The sequence below is a fragment of the Sceloporus occidentalis genome, unplaced genomic scaffold (assembly GCF_023333645.1).
Source record: "Sceloporus occidentalis isolate IW3139 unplaced genomic scaffold, rSceOcc1.0.p SCAF_1, whole genome shotgun sequence".
Taxonomy (NCBI): Eukaryota; Metazoa; Chordata; class Lepidosauria; order Squamata; family Phrynosomatidae; genus Sceloporus; species Sceloporus occidentalis.
The window spans coordinates 318,425,338-318,447,220 of record NW_028316981.1 but is presented as its reverse complement, the minus strand read 5'-3'; the positions used below and the strand labels follow the sequence as shown (position 1 = coordinate 318,447,220).

Below are 21,883 nucleotides of genomic sequence, written 5' to 3'. Positions count from 1 at the left end.
TTGTCTATGATAGGCACACTTGTTTAGGAGTAAGCAACAGTGAATGTATGAAGGCTTTTTCTAAGTACACATTCTGCTTGTAGGAGTGTTTATAGTTAAGGATGCTTGACTGGTAATAGATGGGAGAAGTAGCTTGCCCTCTCTCTCTCCCAGTTGTGGCAGCCTGGTTGGAGATTCCATGTCCCAGGCAGAGATAGACTGCTCTGGCCCCCGCAGTGGCCCTAGGAAATATCCATGTTCAGTTGTTTTGTTAAGCCAAGGTGAGTTTACACTCTGAGACAAGAGATTGGGCAGAGGAGCTCGCAACAGCTTTGTCTACTAAGGGCAAATCTGACATCTTTAAGCAGGCAGCATTCTGCAAGTATTTGTCCCCCTGTAAATGTTGTTTGTGTCCTATATATGCTCTGGAGCTAGTCCAGTACTTTAGGGCTTGGTCGTGTCATAGAAGCATAGGCTGGCATCTTGTTGGTGACTGAGGATGGGGAAAATGAAATTAATTTAAAATTAGTTTTAAAATATGGTTTTCCAGCGTCAAGAAAACCTTGATGAAAAGAATCATAGACTGCCAAGAATCTTCAGAGTTCAGGACTTAAGTGCAAAACTCACATGTAGTTGTTTTGTGTCAATAACAGGCTTTTCTGAATAGAAAATATCTCTTTTTGCACATAAACTAATATTTATATATAGGAATATTATTATTTGTGCAAAGAAATTGTTTCCTGCAAAGAAAAGGCTTTTTTTTTCCTGTGCAAAATAGCCACATGTGAATTTTGCCTAGAAAAAGACCTGAATTGCAATTACGCTTTGAAAAGCACAAAGTTTTCAAAGACTTCTTGCAATGGGAAGAAATTAATTAAAATTATTTGTTTTTGGCTTTAATATGAAAATTAGTGAAGAACTGCATACCTATTAGTGACCCACACAGAAGGAGGTAGCACTACGCACACAGAGCTATTGTTTTGGATATGCACAATAGTGAAGTCAAAGGCTTTCACGACCGGCAACCATAGTTTTTTGTGGGATTTTTGGGCTATGAGGCCATGTTCTAGAAGAGTTTTTTCCTGATGTTTCACCAGCATCTGTGGCTGGCATCTTCAGAGAATGCTGGAAGACAGTGGGGTATATATACCAGTTGAGAGGAAGCAATTTGCATGTTAATCTGTGTATTGTTCTGTTGTTGAATAGCAATAGCAAGTGCATTTCTATACCGCTTATCAGTGCACTTAAGCACTTCGTTAGTGGTTTACAACTGTAAGCTAATTGCCCCCAGAGTCTGGGGACTCATTTTAGCCACCTACAGAAGAATGCAAGCCTGAACTTGAGCCCTTTCGCTGGTATTGAACTCACAACCTTATGGTTTTGAGTGAGTGGCTCCAGTACAGGCATTTAACCATTGAGCCACTAGCCCCGTTGGAAGGGCTTGTAGATGAAGGCAAGTCCACATCCCATGAGCTCTAAGGCTGAGATCCAGAGAACCAGCCAGTGCAATCAAAGGAAATCTTTGTGATACAGAATTCAATGATATAGCTGTGTTATTCTGTAGAATCAGTACATAGAGAGATCTTGTAGCATCTTTGAGACTAACTGAAAGAAAGACATTGACAGCAATGGCAAAGCCTACAGCCTGTCTATTTGATTAGTGATCCATTGTCTGCTAAGAAACCCCCCTCAATCTGGGTGGTTTTCATTTGCATTTGCTGGATCTTGATTTTGGTGTTTTTCAGGACTGGTAGCCAAACTCTGGGCCTGAACAGACAGGCCAAAATAAAGCTACTTCAGGTCACTTTGGGGGTATGCTGTTTAAATGATGCATGCGTCCTAAGAGGCCGGAAGCCACGCCAAAGCCACGCTCCAGTCCTATGACCTGCAGTGCAGCTTTGGTGCAGCTTCTGGCTTCTTAAGATGTGTGTGTCATTGAAACAGCATACCTCCAAAGTGACCCAAAACACCTTTCTTTTGGCCTGTCTGTTTGGGCCCTTAGGCTCTGTACAGACGGGCACTATAGTGCACCCTCATCATGTGCAAGGGGCGGCACTTCCAGATGCCCCTCACCCCTCGCATGTGACAAGGGCGTCAAAATGGCGGCACCTTGTACAGATGGGCGCCGCCATTTTGACGTGACGGACGCTTAGCGTCTGCACATCACAGCACCATTATGATGCCACAAGTGCGCCTTTGGTGCACTGTGGTATCATAATCGCACCACAATAAGAACCCGCTTTTTGAGGGTTCTTTTTGCTGCATCAGGGAGCTGCACAGTTTGTACCCTGCCATAGTTTACTGTCAGGGTTTCTTCTTTCCTGTTGAAGTTGTCCAGGTGTTTATGGATTTCAATGACTTCCCTGTGCATTCAGACCTCATAGTTGTTGGCATGGTCCAGAATTTCAGTGGTTTCAAACAGCATTTTATGGCCAGGATGGTTTATAATGTGTTCTGCTACTGCTAATTTTTCTGGCTGACCCAGTCTACAGTGTCTCTTTGTGTTCCTTGATTTGTGTTTGAACACTGCATTTGGTGGTCCCTATGTAGACCTGTCCGCAGCTGCATGGTATGTGATAGATTCCTGCAGCCATAAGAGCTTCTCTCCTGTAATAATGGCTGTAGCAGTATGTAGTAGGATGGAGTAATGACAATTAAAGCAATGTCAAACTGCATTATTTCTGCAGTGCACACTGTATGCTGATTTTTAATTATTCAGCTAAATAATAGTGACTGTAGTCCTAAAGTGTGGATATTGCAATGGAAGGGGAGGAACAGTCTCTCTCCTTGCTTTCAGCACAGCAATACCCACCGGTGAAACCTCCCAAACCTTCTCTCTCCCTCACCCAACCTTCATTTTCTCATCTGATCTCTCCTTGTTCTTTTCTTTTTCTAAAACCTCCTTATTTTTCTAGGCATGACTCCAAGGAGATTGTGTGCAAGAAGGACATACCTGCCAAGAACCGGTGTTACATCCAGTACCTTCACCTCTTCTCCTCCAAGAAGTACCGGGTGACTCTGACCGCCACCAACCCACTGGGCAGCAGCTCCACAACCATCTCCTTCGACGAATTTATGATAGGTAAATTGGGCACTAAACCTCCAGCCTTGGGGAGCTTATGGGCTTCAGTCCTGGTTCATTCTCACCATTTCTGCTTTTGCATAGAATCATTCTGAAAAGAAAAAAAAAACTTGGCAAGGTGTAAAGAACCCTTGACAGCGCTCTATTCTTCATACAAGGGCTTATTGAGTTTTGGGAACCCCATTGTTCAATAACGAACAGTAATGAATATTCTTTCCATCCATCCCCCCATCAATATTGATAATTTAACAATCTAATAATCTAACCTAATAAAAATGTGTTTACACATTTTGCAGAATCGCTGTGTTAAGCACCCTTGTTGTTGTTGTGTGCCTTCAAGTTGTTTCTGACTTATGGCAACCCTATCATTGGGGGTTTGGGGAGGTGGCAAGATTTTTTCAGAAGAGGCTTGTCACGGACTTCCTCTAAGGCTGAGAGAGTGTGATTTGTGCCAGATCACCCAGCAGCTATTAAGATGCTGGCTTCCCAGCATCCTTGTCCAACACTCAAACCATTAGACAATGCTGGCTGGCTAGGACTTTGTTGTTTGTTGTGGTGGTGTGCCTTCATGTTATTTCCAACTTATAGAGGGCTTAAAGTGAATCTATCGCAAGGCTTTCATGGCAAGACTTGTTCAGAGGGACTTTGCCTTTGCCTCCCTCTGAGGCTGAGAGAGCATAGGTCACCCAGTGGGCCTCCATTGCTAAGCTCAGATTCAAACACTGATCTCCAGAGTCATGGTCCAGCGCTCAAACCATTACACCACACTGGTCCTATTAACCCCCAAATAACCCTTTTGATGCCAATGTAGAGCAGGGATCCTTTGGCCATGATGGGAACAAGGGTGGAAGCCTGGTGGTTGAAGCCACTTCCCCTCTATTCTTTCTGTCATCCAGCCCTCCACTCCCAATTCTACGATCTTGAGGAAAACTGGACTTGACTTTAAATTGCCATGTCGATTCACCCTGTCTTTGGGTTAAGGGACAGTCCTCCAAATGGAATGGTCATCACCCATTTCCTACAGCAAGGAACCTCCAGCAGAAAACTCCCTTTTCTCACCCACAAGATGGAAGAGTGTTCATGGAGTCGGAAATGAAGGGTCTGTCCTTTTGCGATCCCTTGCAACAGCTATGCTCCAACAGTGATTAGTTTCCAGCTGTGAGAAGCTGCACCACATTTCCATTTTAAATTACAGTGGGAGAAATGTGCCCCTTCCCCTTCGTTTTGAGTTCATATTATTCTGGAGTGCTCAGCTCTTCCTCTGAAGCCACTGCCTCTGACCCACCGCTTGCTTTCCCCACCAGTAATGCCCCCCTTGCTCACCAGAGCCTTCCACCCAGATAGATGGAGAGATGCTCAAGGTTGGCTCTTTATCAGAATTGCAGAAGAGATATCAGCCGAGTTCACACACCAAGTACCACTTGTTCTTTGTTGTGAGGAGATACCTGAAGCAGATGGAGAGAACGGGACTTTTCAGACTAACTGTGCAAACATTCGAAATTGAAAGAGGGTCTCAGATCTGGGAGCAGGAAATTAAAAAGCAATTAAAATGGCACTTGAGCTACAAGCTTCACGCTCCTTCTCAGCACAGCACATCCCACAGTGTTAACTGTCTCAGTAACAGTGACATTTGCAAAGGCAGGGTAAATTATTTTCATAGAATCATAGAATCATAGAATTGGAAGAGACCACAAGAACCATCCAGTCCAACCTCTTTCTGCCATGCGGGAACTCACAATCAAAGCATCCCCGGCAGATGGCCATCCAGCCTCTGTTTAAAGACCTCCAAGGAGGAAGGAGTGTGTTCCACTGTCGAACAGCCCTTACTGTCAGGAAGTTCCTTCTAATGTTGAGCTTGAATCTCTTTTCCTGTAGCTTGCATCCATTGTTCTGGGTCCTGTTTTCTGGAGCAGCAGAAAACAAGCTTGCTCCCTCCTCAATGTGACATCCCTTCAAGTATTTGAACAGGGCTATCGTATCACCTCTTAACCTTCTCTTCTCCAGGGAACTGACAAAATTCCTTTCCATCCCTGATACTGTAAATAGTGCACAGTGTTATAGCAGTTGGATACCACCTGAACTGCCATGGTTCTGTCCGCAGGAGTCCTGGGATTTGTGGTTTGGGGAAGCCACAGGATTTTTTTTCTGAAAGAAAATCTAATCCTCTCCCCTGAATTAAGGACTAGCAGAAAAAATACAAGTACCAAGGAAAACCACATATCCTAGAATTTGACAGGAAGGAGCCAAGACAATTAAAGTGGCACTCAACTGATCTAACTCTGTGGTGGAAAGGTAGGGAAATAGAGATTGTACATTGGGATTGAGTAATGTAAAGCTTCACATGTGGAGTTGCTTGTGCTGCAAAATTTTGTGTTTCACACACCCAAATGTTCAACTAAATGCACACCTGAATGCACATGAACATGCAGATCTGCAATCTGGGTTCCACTTGATCATTTACAGCACTTGAATCCAACAGATGGAAATCTGCACATGCACAGAAATGCTGCCTGTCCAACTCCAGTTTTGCAAATTTGAATGAAATATCCAATTACAGTATTTCTGCAGCAGAATGTTGTTGTGTGCCTTCAAGTCATTTCTGACTTATGGCAACCCTATGGCAACCCTATAATTGGGCTTCCTTGGCAAGATTTGTTCAGTAGGGATTTGCCATTGAGAGAGCATGACTTGCCCAAGGTCACCCAATGGGTTTCATGGCTAAACTGTGAATCGAACCCCAGTCGCCAGAGTCATAGTCCAACACTCAAATCACTGTGCCACACTGGTTCTCATGTTGGGGAACCTACACATGCATAAAACACCAGCAAGATTCTGCCTATAATCATGTAGATACACTGAAGAATAGCCGTTGTGCCAGATGCAGTTTAGAAATCCCTTAACGAGAGTTATGTAGTAAAAGAAAAAAATCTATCAGCTATAAATCCAATTGTTTTTCAGATGGATTTTCTTTTTCTTTGTTTTTTAAGCATTGTGGGAGAACAAATTTTCCACACTGTGCCTGTTGGAACATATTGCTTGGCTTTGTGCTTGCAGCTCAAAGTGCAGCTGCTGGTTTGAAAAGATGCAGCATAAGAGGAGGGAGGACAGAAGAAAGGCCCCCTCCAGGTCAGTGGAAGAGAGGTCTCCTGCAGACAGAAGGAATGTGTTGGGAAGATGCAGTATTTATAACTCGGTAGTTCTTGGAGTTTTAAAAATATCCAAATGGTGTTTTTCAGAATATCCAATTGAGTGGGTGACTTTTTCATTTCAAGACTGGGGGGGGGGGTATCACTTGTTGTTGCTGCTAATGATCCTCCTTCCTTCTCCTTGTCAATATCCTTCCTGAATTGTGATGCTCAGAACTGGATACAGTATTCCAGATGAGGCCTGTCCAAAGCAGGACAGAGTGGGGTTGTTACTTCCCTCGGTCTAGACACTACACTCGTCCTGATGCAGCCTAGAATTGCATTGGCTTTTTCAACTGCTGCATCACACCATTGACTCATATTCGCTTGTAGTCTACTAAGACTTTCACAGTCCGGCCAGAGAGAGGAGAAGGAGAGGAGCTGCTTGGCAGCCATTTTGAGACCGTGTGCTCGAGACCGTGTGCTCGTTGCTGAAGGGGCGGAGCTTCTGTGAGTCACATCTGTGAGTCACAAGGGGGCGGAGCTAGCAGACTAGCTTTATATACCAACTTCCAGAGCCTTCCAGAACAGTCTGGCCAGAGAGAGGAGAAGGAGAGGAGCTGCTTGGCAGCCATTTTGAGACTGTGTGCTTGAGACCGTGTGCTTGTTGCTGAAGGGGTGGAGCTTCTGTGAGTCACATCTGTGAGTCACAAGGGGGCGGAGCTAGCAGACTAGCTTTATATACCACCTTCCAGAGCCTTCCAGAACAGTCCGGCCAGAGAGAGGAGAAGGAGAGGAGCTGCTTGGCAGCCATTTTGAGACCGTGTGCTTGAGACCGTGTGCTCGTTGCTGAAGGGGCGGAGCTTCTGTGAGTCACATCTGTGAGTCACAAGGGGGCGGAGCTAGCAGACTAGCTTTATATACCAACTTCCAGAGCCGCGCGAATTTTACTTTTCTTTAACTCAACAACTCTGCTCAAGTGGCATCAGGTTAGAATCAGATATTGAAACAGAACCTTCCCTTTAAGTGTAAGACAGCAGCCAGTACATTCCTTTAAAGAAGTATTCCCAGTAGATTGACTGTTATATTTATTACTAAAGACTTTGCAGTATGGACAACGAGGGATCTGCCGCAGTCACCTGCAACTCTTGTGGGATGTTTCTCTTCTTGCCTACAGAAGTGGAGAACTTCACCTGCACCAAGTGCAAGTTGGTAGCACTCTTGGAGGAGAAAGTGCAGCAGCTGGAGTCCAGAGTAGCTACACTTCAGCATATTAGGGAACAAGAGGATTTCCTGGACACAATAGAACTAACCATCTTAGATGAGTACCACGCAGAGGAAGATGCTAGGGTGGAAGAGGTCACTTGCCAAACAGAGGAGGCAGACAGCTGGAGGAATGTCACGAAGAGAAGTAAGCCAAGAAGGAATTGTTCGGGGAGCTTGCAGCTAGAGAATCGATTCGAAGCTCTTTCCCTTATCAAGGAGGATGAAGAAGAGCAGCATGGACAGACTTCAGGGACAGAGCAGGGGAGCCTGAGAGTCCCACCTGAGGGAACAGTCGCTGCTAAGCCTTGGAGGAGGCGTGTGGTCGTAGTGGGGGACTCCTTGCTGAGGGGTACAGAAGCAGTGATTTGTAGGCCTGACAAGATGTCTCGAGAGGTGTGTTGTCTTCCAGGTGCAAAGATCCGTGATGTGACAGAGAGGCTGACAAGACTGGTCAAGCCTACTGACCAATACCCCTTCCTTTTGGTCCACATGGGAACTAATGATACTGCAAGACACAGCATTCAGAACATCAAAAGGGATTACGAGGCGCTTGGTAGGAAGCTGAAAGGAATGGATGTACAGGTTGTCATCTCGTCTCTTCTGCCAGTTGAAGGGCATGGTCCAGGAAGGGAGAGGAAAATAGCAGATGTGAACAACTGGCTTCGCAGATGGTGCCGCCGAGAAGGATTTGGATTCTTCGATCATGGGCTGCGGTTCCATGAGGAGGGACTTCTTGCAACAGACGGGTTGCATCTCACGCCAGTTGGAAGAAATGTTTTTGCCAACAGTCTCAAGAACTTGATCAGGAGAGCTTTAAACTGAGTTCCGAGGGGAAGGGAGACAATATTAAGGAAGGCGAAAGGGATGGCGAAAATAGTCAAAATGACACAGAGGAAACAAGGCAAACAGTGCAAGGACCCAGCAGTGGGAGGCAAAAAAACTTGCACAGGCAGCAAGTAAAAGGGAACCATGGTCTGCGATGTCTCTACACTAATGCACAGAGCATGGGAAATAAGCAAGATGAACTCGAACTCCTAGTACAGCAAAGCAAATATGATATAATAGGCCTCACTGAAACCTGGTGGGATGAGTCTCATGATTGGAATGTGGAAATAGAGGGGTATAACCTTATTAAGAGAAATAGGCCAAACAGGAAAGGAGGAGGAATAGCACTATATGTCAGAGATATTTACACCAGTGAAGAGATCCAGGACATCAATCATGGAAGCCAGGTGGAGAGCATCTGGATAAGAATCAAAGGGGAGGGAAACAACAAGGATGTTACGGTGGGAGTCTACTACAGACCCCCAAGTCAGACTGAGGAATTGGATGATATCTTTCTAGAACAGATGACCACACAGTCAGAAAAGAGAGATGTAGTAGTGATGGGCGACTTCACCTATCCTGATATTTGCTGGAAGTCAAACTCAGCCAAATCCACAAGGTCTAGCAAATTCCTCACTTGCCTGGAAGACAATTTCATGGTCCAAAAGGTGGAAGAGGCAACAAGGGGGTCAGCTATTTTAGATCTGATCCTAACCAACAAGGATGACTTGGTTAATGGGGTGCAAGTGGTGGGATCCTTAGGTGGAAGTGACCATGTTCTCCTGGAGTTTGTAATACAGTGGAAAGGAGAAGCCAGGCAGAGTCAAACACACATTCTAGACTTTAGGAGAGCGGATTTCAGTAAACTTAGAGAAGTATTGAGGGCGATTCCATGGTCAGAAGTACTAAAAGATAAAGGAGTTCAGGACGGATGGGAATTTCTCAAAAGGGAGATACTGAAGGCACAATTTCAAACAGTTCCAGTGAGAAAGAAAAACGGGAGAAGTCTCAAGAAACCAGGATGGATGACTAAGGAACTTTCAACCGAGCGAAGTTTGAAACGGAAGATGTATAAGAAATGGAAAAAAGGGGAAATCACGAAAAAGGAATTCAAAGAAATAGCAGGCATGTGTAGGGTAAAGTCAGAAAAGCTAAAGCGCAGAATGAACTCAGGCTTGCTAGAGAGGTTAAGAACAATAAAAAGGGCTTCTTTGGATATGTCCGCAGCAAGAGGAAGAAGAAGGAAATGGTAGGGTCACTGCGTGGAGAAGATGGCAAAATGCTAACAGAAGACAGAGAAAAGGCAGAATTACTCAACACCTTCTTTGCCTCAGTCTTCTCAGAAAAGGAAAAGGGGCTCAACCTGAGGATAATGGAGCAGAGGACAGAATAGGGGAATTTCAGCACAGAATAAGTAAAGAGATAGTAGAGGAACACCTTGTTAATCTAAATGAATTTAAGTCTCTGGGACCAGATGAACTCCATCCAAGGGTATTAAAAGAACTGGCAAAAGTAATATCGGAGCCATTGGCAATCATATTTGAAAACTCCTGGAGAACAGGAGAGATCCCAGCAGACTGGAGGAGGGCAAACGTTGTCCCCATCTTCAAAAAGGGCAAGAAAGAGGATCCCAACAATTATCGTCCAGTTAGTCTGACATCGATACCAGGAAAGATTCTGGAGCAGATCATTAAACAGAGAGTCTGTGAACATCTAGAAGGCAATGCCATAATCACAAAAAGTCAACATGGGTTTCAGAGAAACAAGTCATGCCAGACAAATCTAATCTCTTTCTTTGATAAAATTACCAGCTCCAAGGAAGGAGACTCCACTACACTCTGAGGAAGGAGTGTGTTCTACTGTCGAACAGCCCTTACTGTCAGGAAGTTCTTCCTAATGTTGAGGTGGAATCTCTTTTCCTGGAGCTTGCATCCATCGTTCCGGGTCCTGTTCTCTGAAGCAGCAGAAAACAAGCTTGCTCCCTCCTCAATATGACATCCTTTCAAATATTTAAACAGGCCTATCATATCACCTCTTAACCTTCTCTTCTCCAGGCTAAACATTCCCAGCTCCCTGAGTCATTCCTCATAGGGCAAGGTTTCCAGACCTTTGACCATTTTAGTTGCCCTCCTTTGGACACATGGCTCCAGTTTCTCAATGTCCTTTTTGAATCGTGGGGCCCAGAACTGGACACAGTATTCCAGGTGGGGCCTGACCAGAGCAGAATACAGTGGCACTATTATGTCTCTTGATCTAGACACTATACTTTTATTGATGCAGCCTAAAATTGCATTGGCCTTTTTAGCTGCCGCATCGCACTGTTGACTCATGTTCAACTTGTGGTCTACTTGGACTCCCAGATCCCTTTCACATGTAGTTTCATTCAGCCAGGTGTCCCCCATAATCCTATATCTGTGCATTTCATTTTTCTGCCCTAAGTGCAGTACCTTACATTTCTCTGTGTTGAATTTCATTTTGTTAGCTTTGGCCCAGCTTTCTAGTCTGTTCAGGTCATTTTGAATTTTGATCCTGTCCTCTGGAGTATTAGCTATTTCTCCTAATTTGGTGTCATCTGCAAATTTGATAAGTATGCTCCCAATTCTGTCATCCAGGTCATTGATAAAGATGTTGAATAGCACTGGGCCCAGGACAGAGCCCCACTGGACACCCCACTGGTCACATCTCTCCAGGAAGAAGAGGAGCCATTGTTGAGCACCCTTTGGGTTTGGCTGGTCAACCAATTACAGATCCATTTTACAGTTCCTTTGTCTAGCCCACATTTTACAAGCTTGTTTGCAAGAATGTCATGGGAAACCTTGTCAAAGGCCTTACTGAAGTCAAGATATACTATATCCACAGCATTCCCTTCATCTTGGATGGGACGGCCCACAAGGTCTCTTCCAACTCTAGGATTCTTGGAGTCTATGTCAGTGACAAAGCTCCCCTGTTGTAACCTTGCTCATTGCAACCCAAAATACAAGATGTTAGGGAAAGGTTTCCAAGCTCTCCATTGTGCCAGTGGTCCAAAACCCACTAGAAACAGCTAAACAAGCTTGATATTTAAGTAGCAAAAATCAGTGGGTGATTCAGCACCCACCTTACTGAAATGTCCCAGGAAGGCCTCTGTCTGAGTTGCTGGGTCACAGATCCAGAGATCTGCCTGAATGGGAGGAAAGCAGAGCCAAGTTGCTGCTGGTACAACGTTGTTGGTTTCTCCTCTTTTTTTTCACAGCTCTAATGGAGAACACAGCTTTGACAGATGGTGTTTGCATCCTCAGTGCAAAGGGGGGGACACCCAGTGTAGCAACAAGAAAACAAGAGGATGAGTGGGCACATGCTGCATCCCTGGCTTTTCTAACAGGAGCCTTGGGCAAATTATGGAAAGCAAACACAGGGCATTAAAAATGTAACATCCTGACAGCGCTAATTATTCTGCATATCAAAAGCCGTTCAGGGCGGATGCTGCTGCTGCTCCATGTGATGCACAGATGATGGCTCTTGCTGGAATAGTCCAAGGGAAACATCTGGGCTTGGTTTGGGTTTTATTGTCCTCTCTACACAACGGGGACATAATTTTTTCTTCTCAGGGAAAGCAATGAGTAATATCTACAATTTACTTCTCACTGGAAGAAAGTCTTGGGAAATTGCACAGTTTTCAAAGACCATTCACTGTTTGAGACTTATTCTGCGCAAAATTTGCACATGCTATATTAATACTCCCACACATAAAATTACTGCATGGAAATACTATTTTCTGTGCAGAAATGCTGTTTCATTTGCAGAAAATGTTGTTTTCTGGACAAAACAAGTGCAGGTTTTGCAAAGAAAAAAAACCCGAACTACAGAGATTCTCATCAGTCCAACTTTCTTCTCATTAGGGTTTCTCAGCTCCTATTTTCAACCTTTTTTGGAGTATCTTTAAATGTTCTTCCCATAACTTTTGTGTGTGTGTGTGTGTGTGTGTGTAGAGAGAGAGAGGGGGGGCAGTATAGCATAGTAGTTTATGTGTTGGACTATGAATCTGGAGACCAAGGTTCAAATCCCTGTTCAGCCATGGAAACCCACTGAGTGACCTTGCTCAAGTCACACTCTCTTAGCCTCAGAGAATAGCAAAGCAAACCCTCTGTGAAACAAATATTACCAAGAAAACTCTGTGATCAGTTCACCTTAGGTTTGCCATAGGTTAGAAATAATTTGAAGGCGCACAAGAACAAAGTTGTTCCTTAAGGAACCTGTGTCACTCAAAGCCTGGAGGGAGAGCCTCTTAGCAAAACTAGCAAGAAAGGGGCATGAGATGAGGATGATGGCAGGACTGCCACAACATCTTCAGCTTGAATTGGGCCAGCTTATCCTGCCACAGCATCTCTGTGGGAAAGGCAGATACCAGTCCATCTCAGGCAACAGCTGCAGACCACGAGGAAGAGAAAGAGACACTTGTCTGCATGCTTAACATGCCCACATGTTTTACATTTCCATGGGTATTCATATAGTCTATAAAGGTCCTTCCTGAGCACCAGTTCGCTTCATACATCTGAGGAAGTAGACCTAGTCTATGAAAGCTCATGCTACAACAGCTTTAAACAGGGCAGACTCCCCTTGTACTAGCCTGCACAAATATGCTTTATTCTCTCAACTGCTTTGCTCAGGTCCTAAAAGCTCAATGCCATTTGACCATCTGATGTGTGGTCTTCCTCTCTTTCCACTGCCTTCCACCTTTCCCAGTATAGGAAGAGTGGCGTATAAATAAATAGATAGATAGATAAATTTATACCCCACTCTTCAGCCCAAAGGCTATGGTTTGGACGATCCTAACTTTAGTATTTAGTCGTATATCTTTGCACTCAAGGATCTTGTCTAGGTCTTTCACAGCTGTCCTCCCCTGTCCTAGTCTTCTTCTATAGAGAACTATACGTACAGTGTCTCTGTGTGATCCTTCTGTGAGCTCATAGTGTGATTGTGTCAAGTAAGGAATAATCCCTCTCTCAACGACCAGAATAGCAATCTGTCTCTGGTAGATTTATGTAAATGTCTCATAAATGGGAAGAAACAGAACAATAGGCTTGATGAAAGGTATCATGAGACATTTGTCCAAAATTATTGCAACCAGGTTACTTAACAAGGCACCAAATTTCCCAGGTAGGAAGACAAAAGAGAAGGCAGGCAGGTGGGCACGCAAGTATGGGGTATGACTAAGCCCAGGACAATCAGGTGTCCAGACATTTGCTTCATGTTTTGGACTTCAAGAAGTCTTCATGTTGTCTTACAATTCTTTTAATATTATTTTATTCATACATATTTTGCTTTTCTTTCAATAATGAGATTCAAAGTGGCTAACAACTTACTTAGAACAATACAGAGCAAAACTACAAAAACTTCAATGAAAGTATAAATTTAAAAAAATATCAGTTGTGGAACATCAGGATGCAGAAGGAGGGTGGGATAGTGCAACCATAATGTGCAAATTTACACTGTGAAAGTTCAGTGTAGGGTTTCAGCCATTATTTCATTTCTATGTTTTAGTGCCCTCTCAAAGTTGTGAGCCTTTAAAAAAAGATGACTCAGGGCCTCGACAGACCAGCCATAAAGGCCAGCATTGGGGCAGAGTGGGGGCATGGCATCTGCACAACGCATGCCCCTGCTCCTCCCCTATACTAGCATGATGCTGTGCGCTCCTCCACATGATGGGCGCCATCACTGTGCTCCTCTGTCACTGTGTCCAGATGATGCAGTGCCAAAGAAGCACAAAAAAGCCATGGTGCTGGCAGCTATGATGCCCTTTTTGCACCACAGAAAGGCCAGATTGGGGCTGTGGCTTGTAGTTGCTGCGGCGCCAATGTGGCACTGAAAGGGGCAATCTGTTCAGCCCCTTAGAGGCTACAGAAAATTGGAACATTTATGCAAAGATTGTACTTTGGAGTTCCAAAGTATAAGTCTCTGCAAGCCTAGTTATGCATTAGTTGTGCTATGCAACCCTTTGTACTGAATGGCAACATTGCACAACTGATCAAGACACCACACATGCAGACAAATGCACAACCAAATCATAGTGTGTCTGCATGCACAATGCACTTGCATAGCAATACCCAGTGTGCCTCCCTGTACAATGGTACTGCGTGGGCAACTTCACTTCTGCAACATTGAACCTAATGTGGATGTTCTGCTTCAGACAAAAATGGCCAACTATTTCAGTAGGGAACATATGCATGTGAAAGACATCCTTTGGTGAGTTCCAACTAGAATAGACTTATTCAGTCAATTGTTGAATGATAAGTCAACACATAGGTAAATCTCACTGATTCATTGGTTCTACTAGTCAGGACCAAGAACAGGATTTAGGCCGCTGTTTGCTTAAATATTTACATCCTACCCAACAACCCAAATAATGACAGCCATATAAAACATTTCACTAAAAGCAAAATAGAACTCACAGTCCAATGTATTTTTTAAATAGAAATACATGGATTAGATCACTAAACCTTTCAAGCTTTCATGAACAGCCATGATTTAACTTAGCATCAGAATGAGGCCTGTGTCCTTGCCAGTTGGGCACCTAAGGCTGTTCGGGAAAGATATTGACCAGCTGGAGCATGTCCAGAGGAGGGCAGCCAAAATGGTGAAAGACCTGGAAACCATGAAGCCCTATGAGGAGCGGCTTAGAGAGCTGGGGATGTTTAGCCTGGAGAAGAGAAAGTTAAAGAGGTGATATATAGCCCTCTTTGAAGGGATGCCATGTTGAGGATGGAGAAAGCTTGTTTTCTGCTGCTCCGGAGAACAGGACACACAGCAGTGGGTTCAAACTACAGGAAAAGAGATTCCACCTCAGCGTTAGGAAGAACTTCCTGACAGTAAGAGCTGTTTGACAGTAGAAGACACTGCTTCAGAGTGAGGTGGAGTCTCTTCCTTTGGAGGTTTCTAAACAAAGGTTGGATAGCCATCTGTGGGAGTGCTTGGATTGTGTATTTATGTACTGCAGAAAGGGATTGCACTGGATGGCCATGGATGGCCCTTGTGGTCTCCTCCAACCCTATGATTCTGTGCTTCTATAACTAGACAGAACTATATTCTGATCCAACATAGGCCTTCTTGCTCTCTGAGAAACCCCAACTGATGTCCTTTGTCTTGTCCTTCTAGCTTTACATACCCATCCCTATAAAGCAGATGTGAGGACAATGAAGCCCCTCCAGATGTTGCTGGACGGCAGCTCCCAGAAGCCCTATAGGCAGCCCAGCATCATGAGGAATGCTGGAGAATGGAGTTCAGCAACATCCAGAAGGCTGAACAATCCCCATTCCCTTGTGGTTACTTTCTATCAGAGTTACATCTATGCAGTTTTACTCAACTAAAAAGGGTCTGAGACCAAGAGGAAGAAAAACAAGCTATCTGGAGACAGCTTTGTGAAACAGCTGTGGAGCAAACAGCTGGGAAAGGCTGTTGAGCCTTTCCCATCACAAGGTCTCCTGCTGAGTTGGCCCCAGCCTTTTTTCACCCCGGGGCTCTTCACAACCTCTGACCCTAAACTGAATTTGGGAATCCTCTGGGTCCCTTTGGCTCAACAACCTCTCTTCTTCTGGAAGCCAAAACCTATGAAGCCTGCAGAGCCGATGTTGGGTTTATATTTTTCCTTGTCAGATTTATGATTTCTCTGGCTTTGGATTAGGTTTCCAAGGCTCTTTCTATATAACATGATGTCCCCCTGCTCCCACCAACTCAATGGGAGAACAAAGAAAGGTTGCAGAGCCATGTGAGAGTCTGCATAGACATCCCCTCCCTCACCTCATGTTGTCTCTGAATAAAATCCACAACTATCGGAAGGAGATTCATCCAGATACAAATGAAACCCAACCATAAAATCTGGTTGGATTGACACTAGAAAGGCCTGGCAAGACCTCAGATGTGCCCTTTCATCTACTCACACTACTCTGTGTGGAAACCAGATATTGTAAAACATCAGGAGTCCAGAAACTAATTTCCATAACATATGCAATTGTATTCTTTTGGCCATTGCACAGTCTATGGTTGTATAAGGGCAATTCTTCAAATATAGCCATTTCACATTTGTGCATTCTTGGATGGTGCACAAGTATTTCTATGTGCCTTCATTGGACCTCTTGATTCACTGGGATTCAGAAACTGCCACTGCGCCTTCCCCATAGCGCAAAGGGACCATGAGCAGACATAGATAGCCCTGTTTTAATATTTGAAGGGATGTCATGCTGAGGATGAAGCAAGCTGGTTTACTGCTGCTCCATAGATTAGGATATAGAGCAATGGAATCAAGCTAGAGGAAAAGAGGTTCCATCTGAACATTACAAAGAACTTCCAGATGGTAAGAGCTGTTTGAGAGTGGAAGATGCTCCCTCGGAGCATGGTTGACTTTCCTTCTTTGGAGGCTGTTTTTAGTTCATCTGTGGAGATGCTTTGATTCTGTGCTCCTGCATGGCAGGGGTTGGACTGAATGGTCCTTGAGGTCTCTTTCAACTCTATGGCACGTTACAGACCACCCCTTTGGGGCGGCCTGTAACTGGCCCTTTCCCTGCCGGATCGGGGCCTCAGCTGCCAGAACGGCAGCCTCCAAGGCCCCAATCTGCCTCTTTCCAGACCGTGGGGAAGCGGCAAAAGGCCGCTTCCCCACGGCCTGGAAATGGGTGTCCTTGGGGCTTCATGCCCCAAGGACACCTGACAGTGGTGGGGAGGCGAAGAAAGGGGCCGCTCGGCCCCTTTCTCCCTTGTGTCCCTGGCGCAGCTGTCTAAAGGCTGAGCCAGCAACGCAAACCGCAGAAGGAACTCCATTTCGGAGCTCCTTCTCGCACTGCGGAAAGGGCGCTCTAGGCGCCCTCGCACGGTGCGATGACGTCACCACTGTGCCGCCTTGTTTGGAGGTGGCGTGGTGGTGACATAGTCATGGCGGCCCCCATGTGGAACGGACACCGCCATTTTGTACGGACTCGATCCGTACTAGGGTTAGGGGCATCCTAGTACGGACCCAGTCCGTACTATTACGCTCGTGTGGAACGGGCCTATGATTCTATGAGACCATCACTAAGTTTTACAATGCTGGTTTTCAGAAGGTTGGCATAGCTCAAACACTGTGTAGCTATAGAAGTGGAGATGCATACAATGCAAGTACATACCTTCAAACATTTATCACATCTAAACCAGGACAAGTTGGCGCAAGTATATCAGAGTCTGTTCAGGATGACAAAAGTTATTAATGAAGAAGAACACATATACGAGGAGAGGCTGCAGCCATTTGGTTTTGCAAAAGAGAAAGGCAAAGACTACGGTGTAATCTGCTCTGTAGAAATACTTTAACTACCATGGCTTAATGCTGTGAAATTTGTGGTATTTGTAGTTTTCTGGGATATTTAGCCTTCCTTGTCAGAGAGCTCTAGTGCCAAATCCCAGGGTTCCATAGCATAGAGCATGACAGTTAAATCTGTGTCAAAATGCATTAACTCTGCCTTGCAAATGTAGCCCTAGACCAGGGGTAGGCAACCTTTTTGAGCCGGGGGCCGGGTTGCTGTCCCTCAGACAACTGGGGGGCCAAAGCCAAAAAATAAATAATTAAATAATTTTTTTAAAAAAAATTAAATAAATAAATAACCCGAAAGAAATGCAGGACAAAATTTTCAAATGGAGGACATGTGAAAATATTTGCTGATTTTTTCAAAAATGTTAATATAAATGCATGTTTCTGAGGCTTCTATAGACAATTGCCCCTCCTTGCCCCCTCGCGCGAGAGGCCAAAGGCCCAGGCGGCAATCGGCGGCAGGACCGGGCTGGGCTGGTCCCAAGGCCTCGCCGGGCCGCATCCAGCCCGCGGGCCGTAGGTTGCCTACCCCTGCCCTAGACTAATCATCTTACACTAAGTAGTGCCCTCCACTAATAAAAGCAGCAAAAATGATAATCTTAACACATAATTGAACAAATCACAACCCCAAAATATTAAATATGGCTTTAAAAGAAAAGAAAAGATGTTGCTTCCACCTATTGAAAGTCCTTTCTGGTGTGCAAAAGGTTCACTGACCAAGCCTTTTTGTCTCCCCCTCCCTCTCGCCTTCTTCCGTGTCTTGTTTCTTTGAACAGTAAAGCCGGACCCTCCGGAGAACGTGGTGGCCAAGGCCATCCCCCACAACCCCCGGAGGCTGCTGGTGACGTGGCAGTACCCTTCCTCATGGCCGGACCCCGACTCCTTCCCCCTCAAATTCTTCCTGAGGTACCGGCCGCTCATCATTGACCAGTGGCAGCATGTGAGTGGCAACCCTCTGGGGGCTTTGCTTTTCTGGGTTTGGGGGGGCATTTGAATGGCATGTTGAGGCTAAAGGTGGAAGGAATATTTGACAATAATCAGGAAAGTGGTTGGGAAATGTGTTTCTTCAGTATTCGGAAACCTTGGTTCCTCTACACCGTGGAAATAATGCAGTTTGATGTCACTTTAACTGCCGTGACTTGATGATGATGATGATGATGATGATGATGATGGAGCCAAGGCAATAAAAGTGGTGTCAAACTGCATTATTTCGATGGTGTAGTACCAAGCTCTCCAAATAGTTAATAATATGAATAAGAATACTCAATTGAAGAGTATTCGCAGTTTGGGACTTTTTCTTTGCAAACCTCACACTTTGTTTTTGTATTATAAACCAAATTTTTCCATGTAGGAAACAGCTTTTTCTGTGCAAAAAATAATATTTCATCCCTCTTTCTACTTGATCCCTTTCTAATTGCCATAGAACTTTTAACTGCACAGAAACATTATTTTCTCTGCAGAAAGTGATGTTCCCTACACAAAAAAGTTTTATTATTATTATTATTATTATTATTATAGTATTTGGAAACCTTGGTTCAGCTACACTGTGGAAATAATGTGGTCTGACACCACTTCAACTGCCATGACTCTATTATTATTATTATTATTATTATTATTATTATTATTGAACCATGGCAGTTAAAATGGTGTCACTATGTTATTTCCATGGTTTAGATAAGCCAAGGTTTCCAAATACTCTATTATTATTATTATTATTATTATTATTATTATTATTCAAGTATTCGGAAACCTTGGTTCACCTACACCATGGAAATAATGCAGATGTTGATGATGATTATGATGATGGTGGTGGTGATGATGATGATTTCTTACCAGTCTCTACAGGGAACAACAACAATTACCAGACAAGACAACATCCGTTAAAAGACATGTTAAAACACACATCAATTTAAAAATAAGATTTACATTGATTAGAACAATCCACATTTAAAATTCAGAATTTAAAATTCTTCAGGGTAAACCTGCTGGAAGAGATTGGTTTTTAATGCTGTTTTCAATTTTAAAGCTTCTGAATCCTACACCCTCCAAAATCCTGGGAAAACAGCATTTTCTGCAGAAAAAGTAATATTTCTGTGCAATTAAAAGCTCTATGGCAGTTAGAGAAGGATCGGCTATAAAGAAGAATCGAATATTATTTTCTACACAGAGAAAGCTGTTTCCTACACTGCAAAATGCTGTTTTTGCTGTGAGGTTTGCAAATAAAAAGTTCCAAACTGCGAATATTCTTCAAAAGCAACTATGCAGTATCTGAAGCCTGTCTTGTGATGGGATGATAGTACCTGAAATTATTCCTTGCTTACTTCAAGAATGAAATTAGTGAAGATTTACATCCTTGGTTGAGCCTCAGAGAGTCTGTCTGCCCACATCTCTACCGCCAGGATCCTTTGCTAAGGATTCATTCACACTACACAATTGCAGCACATTGATACCACTTTAACTGCGTTGGTGCTATACTATGAAGCCTTGCAATGTCTACTTTCAAGAGATGCTAAGAATGCAGCCTTAGAGAGCTTTAGTGACTCACAGGACTACACATCCCAGGATCCCATCGGATGTAGCCAGGGCAGTTAAAATGACATCAAGGTGTTTTACTTGTGTAATGTGAAGGGGGCCTTTAAATGTAAAGATTTCCTATGATTTGAACACTTACAACTTGGCTGCTTGAAAGTGATCTGAGGGCTTTGTTTCAGCTGAAACTCAAATCCAAATCCAGGAAAGATTTTAGGGATCATGTTCCAGGTCAAAGCAAAAGGATGGGTCCAAAAATACTAGCAGCTTTTAGCTGAAAATCTTCTAGCAAGTAACTAAGGTCTCTTTCACACCATTATTATAGCATTATCTTATGGAATCCTGGGATTTGTAGTTCCATGAAGAATCCAAAATCCCCACAAACTACAAAGTCCAGGTTTCCACAAAATGCAGCTCTATGGCATTTAAAGAAGGACCAAAGAGCTATTATTTTCTAGAGTGGAATTGTCCATAGGCCTTGGTCATAGCTTGCTCCTATTTCATCCATTGGGAAATAAGAATTAATGGTCACCATACGTTTATTTCAGAGCCATTTATTTTGTTGACGAGAAAAGTATGCTAATGTCTACTTCATTATGCTCAAAAGAGGGTGGACTCCCATTATTTCAAGGATTTTAAACAGAGGTTGGATCGTGACCGCCTCTCGGGGGAACTCTTTACCTTTGGGTTTCTTGCATTGGCCTGGGGCTGGACTAGCTGGTCTTTGGGGGTACTTTCCAGTTTCCATTGCTATTGTTCTGCTTTGGTACCTTTGCTTGCTTGCTTGGTTGCTTGTTTTCAGGAAGAGTTTGTATTGCCTTTTTTAAAGTTTTAATTGCTTTGCATTGTTTCAATTATTCCAGGAGAGCATGCTGGCAACAGCAGATGGGTGGTGTGGGTGGTTTCAAACTGTTTAAACAGATAAAATGAAATAAATGTGTATGGTTAAATATATGTTGCACAGGTGAGGAAAGAGTAGCCCCGGAGTCCCATGTAATACTTCTCCCAGGATGTCCTTCAGTCTTTTTTTCTGAATAAAACTAAAATGACGTAGAGCCTTTCCTGGAAGCCTCCCAAAATAGTGGATGATGCTTTTCAGAGAGAAAGATCTCAGAAATCTCAAAGATGCAAGAATTAGTAGTTATGCGGGATTTCAATTACCCAGAAATCTTCTGGGAGGCTGACTCTGCCAAGCATAGGCTGTCCAATAAATTCCTGATGTGCCTTGGATATAATTTCCCATTTCAAATGATGGAGGAAGGGAATCGGCAGTTCTGGACTCGGTCTCACCCAACAGCGAGGAGTTGGTCAGTGGCATCAAAGCAGGTGGCACTTTTGCGGACAGTGACCACGGTGTGCTAGAATTTGCAATTGTGGGACAGAGCAAAGATTTCATGAAAACTGATTTTAACAAGTTCAGGGAAATATTGGTTGGAATCCCATAGCTAGAGGTGTTAAAGAAAAAACATACTCAACAAGGGTGGGAATTCTTGAAGGAGTTGCAAAAAGCACAATCACATGGGAGAAAAAGAAAGGGGGAAACCTCTGAAAAATCCAGTGTGGCTGCATGACAAGAGACAAAGAGCATGCATGAAGAATGGAAGAAGGGTACACCTCCAAGGAAGAGTAAAGATGTGTAGCCCAAGCTTGCAGGACTAACATAAAGAATGACCTGAGATTGGCTAGGCAACCAACATAAAGGAGTTTTTCAGATACATTTGAGGCTAGAGAATGAACAAGAAGACAGTGGGACCACTGCTCAGTAAG

At 44.0% G+C, this 21,883-nt stretch overlaps 1 protein-coding gene across 6 annotated transcripts in view; it reads left to right on the top strand.

The window, feature by feature from the left end:
• Positions 1 to 21,883, top strand: part of CNTFR (ciliary neurotrophic factor receptor) — a 558,243-nt gene that overhangs the window by 476,614 nt on the left and 59,746 nt on the right. For all 6 annotated transcript variants that reach the window (XR_016277980.1, XM_089498469.1, XM_089498443.1 and 3 more), the window contains 2 exons: positions 2,895 to 3,061; positions 18,364 to 18,527. Coding sequence is in view for 5 of the 6 variants with exons in the window: in XM_089498469.1 (XP_089354595.1) it covers positions 2,895 to 3,061; positions 18,364 to 18,527 (331 nt within the window). In the remaining variant the exon portion in view is untranslated. The remainder of the gene's footprint in view (positions 1 to 2,894; positions 3,062 to 18,363; positions 18,528 to 21,883) is intronic.